Genomic DNA, 10,205 nt, shown 5'->3' with positions numbered 1-10,205 from the left:
ATATCTTCATGTTGCATTCCGGGACATAGTGATTAATGCACAACTTGTGCTTTAAAAACACACATTGCTGAGAATCATGACTCATTCAAATAAAATGATTAGCTGGGTGCTAAGCCGTTACCGTGGGAGCGCTGCCTTTGTAGTCACTCGGCCCAAATGAGTCAAAACATTCCGGGCACTTATATCTTACTTAATGATCATAATAATTGATGTTGCAATTGTGTCGGATTATGGGGCGAATCTTAGCAGTAGCACGTTCATGGAGGGTAAAACAAAGAAAACAAAAATCCAAGCACTTCATCTATTACGAACGTTTATGTAAAAATAATCACCATATTTCCCACTGCTTTATTAGCTCTTAAATGTCACATTCGAGCGTGTCTTGCGCTGTTGCTTTCCCAAGCGCACTTCGGCTCCACTCGGGAATCGTCGGTCATTTCCGGACTCGGGCCGCCGCTCCGGAGGGCAGAGGGAGCTGCGGCGGCTCCAACAGCGCCACTAAGTCACTTAGAGCAGTCAGACGAGGCGAGTACTCGTCAGGCACACCTGGTCGGAAGATCCGGTGTGCGACTTTGAGGAAGTCAACAACCTGACACCTGCAGGTGAGTCACCAGCGAGGTTTTGCGTCGTCTAAATTTTTGCAAAAAGTTCACTTTCATTCCTTTTTAATGCGTTTACAACTCAAATAAGGCTTTTTTATTTTTTTCTTCCTTCCTTCCGCTCTGCATGCCACCAGCTCTCGGGACACTCGCTCGAGGAATGCGGCGACTAGTTTAGGGGAGTAGAAAGTTGTCAAAACTTGTTGCAAGTGACGAAGACGAGCCAGTAAAAACTAGCATGGCAACCGGCGGCTTCAAGTCGAGCGCCACTACCGACTTCCTGGAGGAGTGGAAGGCGAAACGGGAGAAGATGAGAGCCAAAATGCTCGGGGACATCGCAGCCGCCTCCGGGGCTGGCAGCAGTAGCGGAGCTGGCGGCGGCGGCGGCTCCTCGGGCCACCCGAAGGGCGACTCGCCGGATGGTTGCACGTCGGACGGCGGCGAGCGGGACGGGGAAAGCCCGTCGCCTGGGAAGAGCAAGGAGAAGAAAAGCAGCGGGCCCAGCGCCAGGAAGGGCAAAGGGCAGATCGAGAAGCGGAAGCTGAGGGAGAAGAGGAGGTCAACAGGTGTCGTCAGCATGCCGTCCAATGAGGTCAGTTGAACCGACATTTGGACGTCAAACACCTGACAAAATGACTCCCTTTATTATTTTATGTATTTATTATACAAAACTACCTGAATACAATGTTTTGAAAAGTTTCAGCGGAGACACAAACAGTATTTTATTGACATGCCCAGTAAATACCTATGTCACAGTAATTGAAAACATACATCTTTTAAAAAATGTTTCTAAATCCCATTTGTGCTGTATTGTTAGGTTTGGCATTGATTTGACTTTTCCTGGTAATATTTGCGAGCTCTTGCGTAGACGTGTTCCTTGCCAGCGTTTGTGTTGTGGCTCCATAAATAATTGTGGCCAGAAGGAGCTGTTGTTTCCCCCCCCCCCCCCCCCCCCCCACCACCACCAAATTCCTGCCATACATGTGTCCGCTCTAATCTGTTACCGTTGTTTGGAGGAATGAAAGCAGCCTGCAGATGTTGGCCAAGGAGGGAGAAGAAGGAAGAAAAAAATAGGAAAAGCACCAAAAATAAATTTAGGGAGTACTTTTATGAGAACGATTTTTTAAAATTTACAAAAACATACAATTCTAAAGGCAAAATGATGTTGCATATCTAAAAACGCCGCTTTTAAGCTCCAGCTTTGACGAGGCTTCACCGTATTTTATGGGCAAAATGTGAAGTCTTGCGTAATTGCTTCTGTTGGAAAGTATCTGTTGAGTCTGGCAAAACCCGCCTTATCTGTTGACTCCTTATCTTATGTCATCAGGACACCAATAGTGAAAGTTGACATAGTGTAGGTACCCGCCTTTACCTTGTAAAAAAAAAAAAAATAGTTTCCTCATTGCGTGTGACGTTTGTATGAATTGTAATTGGGGCCAAAGAATGCGTTAATTAGCGTGCAGAAGGGTGTGTTGCTTTTAACGCCTTGTTAGCATCTTGCTAAAACTTGCAGCTAATATTGCTCAAAACATTCATTTTACGGGATGCTCTCCGTCACCATTTTGTGTGTCTGTGTGTGTGTGTGGAGTGTCAACAAGGTGCTGAGTCACACTCCCAAAAATGTCCGCTTCTCATTTTCACTTTTGAGTAACCTCCGCCAAGGCTTTCACCAGGAAGCAAGCGCGTCATCGCATTTAAAACTTGAATCGGCTTTTTTTGCGGGGACCTAACGTTAAGTGCTGGAAGGAATACCGGCCAACCCGCGAATCGGTCAGACCCGACGAGGCGGGCGTCAAATCAACTCTCCGTGTCCTCGTCTTACCCGACTCGGCTCATTTGCATGTTGATGACCTCATTCGGCGCTTTTCTCCGCCTCCGTGTGGTTATCAGGGAACATTGTGTCCAGGTTGGGGAGGGGGTCGGGGGGGGGGGGGGGGGGGGGGGGGCACGCGGTGAGGAAGCGGGAAGGCTTGTGGGACATTCCTTTCCTGGTTTTGCCAGTCAGCTCCAATCAGGCGGCTCGTAATCATCAGGCCTTTGGGAGCCGCTTGCACTTGGCAAGTGGAATTATGTTGACATTCCACACTTTTTTTTTTTTTTTCCTTCCATTGACCTTCCTGCACAAACATTAGCGTTGCCGGTGACTTGCTTTTAATCTTTTCAAGGAATGACTTCAGCATTTGAAGCTCGCCATTAGGTCCCAAATTTGCATGGCGCTCAGATGTGCACCGTGACGGAAGCCGATGTGTGCGTGACGTGCACACAAAAGCTCTGTTGCTGTTCACTCAGTCGACTAACGACATTTGGGCCACCGGCACCAGCACCGAGACTTCTCTGCCTTGTGTAATATTTAATTGACTCGTTTTAAGAAAAAGAACGCCCTCAAATGCCTTTTATGGGCTGCCGTGCTTGTGACAATGCCTCTAGTGGACGTGCTGTGCATTGCGTTTTTCATAAGCGGCCTCCCATCGCGCGGCGCAGGGATTCCATCGTCCACCTGCGCTCGAACAAGACTCATTTGATCGTCATTCAGCCAAGGAGCGAGCGAGGCGCCGTTAATCGGGCCCGGCTGCCTCATTTGCATGCAAAGCTCCCTTCCCCGAGTGATGCTTCAAAGACGAGATAAAAAGCGCTCCGCCGGAAGGAAGCGAGCCAGCGAGCGAGCGGAGGGAAAGTGCGCAATCATCCGCTCCTAGCACCGTGTGACAGGCGGCGCCCGGTACGGCGGGACGCTCGTATTCGTTCCTCGTCAGCTGTCATTTGACAACGAGGCACATTGATACGATTCAGTCTCAGTTGATCCAAATCCCGATACGAGTCCAATTTCGATTCAAAGCGATACGATAGCCTCCAATTAAGAACCGAGAGCCCAATTACGACACGACTGGATAAAGGCGCTCGACGTCTGAAGTTCCGCCATTATTTTTTGTTTTGTTATTCTCTCCCGAGCGTGTCCAAATGTTTTTCAAGCAGCCTCGGCGGTGGTGGCGCGCGCTACAATTCAGGATTGTCTTCTTAAGCCGGGCTTTGGCCTTTCCGCTGCCGCCCGAGCGCACATTCCTTCCCTCCGTGGGCTTTGTCTTCCTCCCACACAGCCTGATGAGTGCTTGGGCTTCTTCCAAGGATGTCCATTACAGAACAAAACTCTCGCTCGCTCACTTTCTCTCTCGCTCTCAATCCCAAGCTTTTCTTTGCGACCGACGTGCAGGCCGCCCTGGGGGGGGGGTCGCCGACGTCGACCTATTCTTCTGAAGCAGATGATTATTCCGTAGCCGGCCTTCTCATGAATAACAAACGCGGTTGACCCTCGCATCTTCAGGTTCACATTCTTTCAGCGGCAAACGAGATGGAAAAGAGCCACACAGGTGGCCACTTGAAGAGCGTGCGTGATGAGTTAGCATTTTAGCATAGTTAGCATGCACCTTTGGCACGGTCGTCACGTGCCACACAAAAGAGGTTGATTAGGAAAATTCCACTTCACTCAAAATCGGGCAGCCCGTCCAGAAAGGGAATCCAAAATAAAGCGGAAAAGGGAAAGTGTGCGGAGGAAACGTGCTAAGCTGCGGGCCTCGCCGTCCAAACAAACGGGAGCGTTTCTTTTTTATTTTGTTTTCCACACAGCTGCTCAAGAGCTCCCAAGGAAGCCAGAAGAAATTGATAATAATAACTTTTCGATGTTTACACCGCAGCCTTAATCTCGGTGCGTCGGTTTGGCCCCGCCTCCTGCACGTTGCGCATCAAACATGTTTTACCAGATCGCCTGTGACCTATTGTTCTCCCTGCTACGCTTTGGCACGGATCAGCGGCTGAGTCACAACATTCCCATCGTGAAGGGAGAAGGAAATGGAGTCGCCGCTTCTCCACGGTCGACGGTGGCTGTCACTAAGCGAGATTCCGAGAAGGCCGCTGAGTCGGCATCTGCGTGTAAACAGGAAGTGCGGCGTTACGCTCGATTGCCTTCCTCTTTCGGGCAAAAGCTGAAAGAATGTCGGGAGCTCGGCGACAAGCGCCGCCTTCTCGCACAACTTCCCAAACAAATACTTTGGAACTGGAATCGTTCATTTCAGATGAAATTGTTGCATGCGCACTTTCCGCTAGCAACGCAGGCTAATTCCAAGCTAGCGTGGTTGTTTGTTGACACGAGCAGCTGTGAATGATCGACTCGGCCGGGGGTCAAAGTGCGTCTCTATGCCGTCGTTTAATACCCCCCCCCCCACAGGCCTCCAGTTAATTGGCTTTTTATGAAGCTAATGAGCTTGTTTGAAACGGGCACAGCGGATTGATGCGTTAAGCAGCACTTATTCAATTTCCGGGCATGGAATCAAAGAGCTTATTTCACATCTGGCCTAATGTGAGCTAATTGTTTGTTAGCGCTGGAGTGCAGCAGACACGCAGGAAATGAAATGAAGCAGTCAAAAGAGGCCGCCGGTGACATCTGTGCTCCGTTTGTCTCGCCGCGTTTCTTCATTTCCACCTTGATTGGATCATTTGTTGCTTTGCCAGTATCGCCGTCGCCATTTTGGATTGAACCCCCCCCCCCCTTTTACCTGTTTTGCTTCTCAAGCCAAATGTCAGCATCTGCCCCTCCCGCGGGTTAAATCTCGCCGGCCGGGATCAACGGGCACTTCATTGGCATTCCTCTCATATTGAAAGTAGGATGGCCTCGGCACGAGGATTACCTTTCCCTCCAGCGAGCCTCTCTGTGCTTCTCTTTCCACGTACGGATGATATACGTTCACTGCCGCTTCCACGGAAAGCAGATTTATTTTCCATCCGCACATTTTTCAGGGGGTGATGGTGCATTCCTGGTCTGGAGGGGCCACTTTGCTCTTGTTTGATCATAATAATAACGCCGCATTGGCTTTTTGGCTAGCGTGCTCAAAGCGGGCACGTAGTCACCGGCGATCAACATGACAGGGCCTCGAGCAAAGGCGGCCCCGAGCGAGCGCCCGACCGGTCGGGCGGGCGGCTAGCTGTACGTTGTAACGCACGTCACGACCTGTTTGTGCTTTCCTACATTTCAGCGCTACGCTAAACGTAGCCAATGCTCTTCCCTCGTCGTTGCAGACTCTCTCAGGGAGCGCCAAATTTAGCACGCCAGCTCCCGTTCATGCAAGAGACTTTGTCACACTAATGAGTCACGTGACAGCAGCCAAGGAAAATGGCTGACTGGCTCCAATGTGGACATTGTCTCATTTTTTTGCTGCCATTTCATTTCTCGTCAATGATTGAGAAAAATTCAACTGTGAGTGAGCCAAAAGTCAACCTTCAATCTACTGTTTGAAAGTTCTAAATTAGCTTCTTAAAATAGATGAAACTTGTTGTTTATTTCCTAACAGCGCCACCAGGTGGCCTGAGGCCGCCAGTGCTGCCATTTTGTTTTCTCAACAGCTGTCTTCCCCATCCCCGTAATCAGTCGCTGGCTCGGCGGGTGTCTTCATAATCGGGCGCAGGCGCGTCGCCAAGCGGCAGAACCTCTCGACAGGGGGGCCGCTTTTGCAACGCGAACGCTCAAAACCTTCCGGAGGTGATTCATCTTTTTTTTTTTGCGCTGTCGAGGCAGCCGACATTTCTGGCTTTTTTGCTCATCGAATCTCTTTCTTCCTTGGATTCCGAGACGGCAATTACGCGAGAGAGAGAGAGAGAGTTGCCGGCGAAATGTTCCGAGCAACGTTTTGCAATGTTTGGGGCCAAAGAGAAGGAAGGTCAGTGACAGCGCAAGTTAAATACGTTTGACTTCAGGCCGAGGTGACACAAACACGTTCGGACGGGAGAGTCCAAGGCCGCTCGCTGGCAGACGTTTATAAAGTTCACTTGAAGACCAGTTTGGGGGGGGCGGGGGGGGGGGGGGGGGGGGGGGGGGGCGAGCCTTTGCCGGTCCGGGCTTAGCCGCCAGATGTAGCCACTTTTTTCTGCTGCTACCACTTCATCCTTTCTTTGCATGACATTCCGTGGCTTTTCAAATCCTTCCTCGCCCCGAAAGCAAACCGGTTCAGCGACTTCTCATCCACTCCAAATGTTTTGAGAATATCCGCTTCGGGCCGACAGCTAGGGAAAAAGAAAAAAAGACCTCGGAGCAGAAAGGAAGACGTGAAAACAAGATTGGAGGTCAGACAAAACACAGGAGCACTTCCTGTCAAGCCCACGGGCCTCCGGAGCAGCTCGGGCAGCTCTGCGCTCACAAAACAAAGACGTGAAAACCATCCCGATCCGCTTTCTCTTTGCCTGAATTAGGCTCACCGCACGCGGAGCGGATCAAACGCTAACATTCCAACCGCTGGCTGATAAATGGACGGGATGTCGGCGCTCCAAAACAAAAGCCAGACGCTTATGTAACAACGAGATTGGCTTTATCCAAAGCAGATGTGGTGCCACGCGATGCTGTCTTAAAATCGCCGGTTCTGGTCCAAAGCACATGTCGCGCACTTGCCGACGGCTGTTTTTATTTACAGCCCATGAAAAACAACAAGATTCTTTATTTCTTTATTTTTTCGCCGAAGCTTTGAAGAATCCTGCCGCTTGTCATAAACAGGAAGCTGTCGGGGGGGTTCTGGATCGTGTCACCCCGCAACTTCTGTCTGCCGTCCATCTCGCGCCGCACGTGATGACATCGCTGACCAAAAGATCCCTTTTATGGTTGCGAGGCGTTTTGGAGGCGCCGCCTGGTCCAAAGTCAACTTTGAGACTCGATCGAGAAGTTCAGAGGCTGTGAGAGCCAGAAGGAGCTCGGAGACGTCCCCGAGGAGACGTGATAAAGCATTTGGCAGGAAAGGCCTCGCAAATGACTTCATTGGCCAGAAAGCTATTTTTAGCAGCCGTTTGCGGAAACATTTCTTTGAATTTGAAAGCACAAATGAAACAATTATTTCATTCTCAGAAGCGTCCAATCTTTTCCTTCCGACTCCATTCCAGTGTTATTCCAAGTGATATTCTGGTGATCTCTAAGGTTTGGAAAGTGGACGGAACTCCCCGCTGCTCCTCACTTCCGATGTCTTAAGAGGATTAGAAGCGCAGGTTATCTCGGGCCGCCGCTTTGCTTCGGCGCTCTGCTGAGTTCTCCTCACGGCTCCCGTGTCCTCATTCTTCTTCTATCTTCTTTCCGCCAGAGCTTGGATGAGCTGGACGACGACGACGGCGCCGATAAAGACGAGCGGGAGGAGGAGGAGGAGCAGCTGGTCCTGGCCAACACCTTCCAGAACGAGGCCATGACGGCAGACCCGGCCAGCGGGCTTTCGCCGGTAAGTCAGCAAATATGAAATGGCTTCTGACGAGAGGAGCTCATACTTAAGCGCCCCTTCATCGATCAGCGTAAATGGCCGGCTGGCGTGACGCGCCGCTGCGCCGGAGGCACATCAAGAAGTCATCGGTGCCACTTTGAGCTAGCGCTGAGATTTGTCTCCGGGTTTCTATTTATTTGTCGTCATGCGGCGCAGCCGTCACCCCGAGAATGAGGAATGAAGTGTCCGCCGCGCTGATGGACACTCATCACTTTTTTTTTTTTTCCCTGAGCCCGTCTTGATGACTTGCTTGTCTCTCATTGTTCCCGTTCAGGAACTGTTTTTGCAAATGGTGTTAGCCTCACAAAAGCTGCTTCAGCTCATGTTTTGTTTCTAATTTCAGGAGAACCTGGCAAGATCTGTGAATAGCCGCACCAAAAGGTAAGAGGGTTTGGTTTTTTTTCCTCTGTTGATTTTTTTTTTTTTTTACCCGATGGCCGCTTTGAGAGTCAGTTGACATGGCGCCATCTGGAACCCCCGCCTCGTCCCCCCCCCCCCCACCCCCCCTCGCTCACCCCGACCCTCTCACCGGGAGCGCCGGGAGCAATTGATGTGCTTGGAAAGGTTTGGGCCGGACAAATGCGCCAGTTCACTGGAGTCCAGATTGCTTTGACATTTGATGAAATGACAGCGTGAACAGCAGCAGCAGCAGCAGCAGCAAGAATTGCAAGGCCGAGAAAGAAACGAGCGTGGGCAAATTGACGTCGGGCAATATAGTAAGCAGCCAAATTGCATAAATAAATCCATAGTAATTAGTCAAATGTCAACATGAAAAGTCAGATGTCAAAGTACAATGCAAAAAGGCATAAACAGGAGCATTGGTCTCTATTATACTGCCCCCTGGTGGCCAAGGTGCGCACACTAGAAGGAGTTGCACAATGAATGGAAGCAAAAAAAATCTCTTGACGTTATCGTTTCGCTGTGGAAATAGATCCACATTGAGCGGCGGCTCTTGTTTGCAGTATTGTTGACTTTGGAGGCAATGGTCATAAAATGAACCTTCCGCCCCTCTCGCTCGGCCGTCCCGATATGCCAAGGATTGCTTCATGGCAAAGCTCTTGGACAAAGGCGATAACGCTCGCCTCATTGAACGCCCCCCCCCTCCCTCACCTGTTCCTTTCACCACTTTGTGATTCACGCCTTTCATGAAAGGAATGGCATTCAAGCAGCAGGTGCGCTCACCCTATTGTGTGTGTCTGTGTGCGTATGTGTGTGTGGGCACAGCTGCAGCAGCATGGACGAGGAGAGCCGGCATCGCCACGGCCACCACGTCAGAGACGCCGCGCCGGCAAGTCTGGAGAAACGGCTGGAGGAGCTGGAGCAGGTAGGACGCGGCGAGGCACCAACACCGAGTGTCTGGAATCACACACACACACAAGGATGACGACGATGATGACATTTTCTCGATGGTTCGAGTGTCTTTTGATCAAGCTTGGCTCGGGTCGGGGCGGCACTTGTCCAAACGAGCGGCGCATTGAACCCTTCAAAGCCCAGGCTTGCTTTTATGTCTCCATATCTATATGGCGGTTATGTTCTTGGTTGCCATGGAAGCGGATTAGCACTCATCTGCAGTGGGGAGGACAAATTGCTATTGTGAATGAGCAAAGCCTTTTTTTTTTTTTCTCCTCCAGGAACTGGCCCACGAGCGGCAGGAGAGGAGCAGGCTGCTGAAGGCCCAGCAGGACAAAGACGACCTGATTGACAAGCTCAAAGAGGAGATGGACCTGCTTTACCGGGTGAGTCCCGCTCTCATTGGCCGCCTAAACGGGTTCACGGCTTCGATTCAAGTGGGAAATGTCACCGTGTCGTCCCGGCAGGACCTGGACGACATTGAAGACGAGAACGAGCAGCTGAAGCAGGAGAACAAAACTCTGCTGAAGGTGGTGGGTCAGCTGACCAGGTAGAAGCTGCCACCTTTCCTCCACCCCATGCGTATTTAATGTAAATCATCTTGTATATAAGGAGCATTCAGATGGACATGTAAGGAATGTGCTTTAAAAAAAAAAAAAAAGCCGTATCACTTTTTACGCTTTGGAGGAAGAAATAAAATGAAGCGAGGGGCTTTGGACGCATCGTCCAAGGGAACGAGCTCGCCGATTCTTTGTCTTTTGTAATGCTTTAGATTTTTTTTGTAAGAAGGGTTTAGCATTGCAGTATGCATATACCTACGTGTACAGAAGATGCAGTCGTTTAATAAAACTTTGATTATCTCCCCTCAGTCGCCTCGCTTGTGTTCATTACGTCTAATTGGATGAGATGATAGCGCCGCTCGCTTGCTAATGCAAGGCGGCGGCCGGGTTGCGGCGACGCACACACAAACACTCAGAGG

The 10,205-nt window shown here is 50.5% G+C and overlaps 1 protein-coding gene across 1 annotated transcript; it reads left to right on the top strand.

The window, feature by feature from the left end:
* The first annotated feature begins 432 nt into the window (after window positions 1-432).
* Window positions 433-10,094, top strand: pawr (PRKC, apoptosis, WT1, regulator). The gene is made up of 7 exons (XM_049761556.2): window positions 433-602; window positions 737-1,191; window positions 7,706-7,837; window positions 8,220-8,257; window positions 9,101-9,200; window positions 9,508-9,612; window positions 9,694-10,094. Exons 2-7 carry the CDS (start codon window positions 838-840, stop codon window positions 9,778-9,780), a joined length of 816 nt encoding a protein of 271 aa, XP_049617513.1. The 5' UTR covers window positions 433-602; window positions 737-837; the 3' UTR covers window positions 9,781-10,094.
* The last annotated feature ends 111 nt before the right edge of the window (window positions 10,095-10,205 follow it).

This window comes from Syngnathus scovelli, chromosome 22 (assembly GCF_024217435.2).
Source record: "Syngnathus scovelli strain Florida chromosome 22, RoL_Ssco_1.2, whole genome shotgun sequence".
NCBI classification, from domain to species: Eukaryota; Metazoa; Chordata; class Actinopteri; order Syngnathiformes; family Syngnathidae; genus Syngnathus; species Syngnathus scovelli.
This window is presented reverse-complemented; position numbering and strand designations above follow the sequence as displayed.

What these genes read in the sequence shown, in the direction of transcription:
- pawr (XM_049761556.2), top strand. Translation starts at nt 838, where the DNA reads ATGGCAACCGGCGGCTTCAAGTCGAGCGCCACTACCGACTTCCTGGAG. An exon ending in CGGCCAGCGGGCTTTCGCCG is followed by an intron (nt 7,838 to 8,219) that starts GTAAGTCAGCAA and finishes TTCTAATTTCAG; the next exon opens with GAGAACCTGGCAAGATCTGT. An exon ending in GGCTGGAGGAGCTGGAGCAG is followed by an intron (nt 9,201 to 9,507) that starts GTAGGACGCGGC and finishes TTTCTCCTCCAG; the next exon opens with GAACTGGCCCACGAGCGGCA.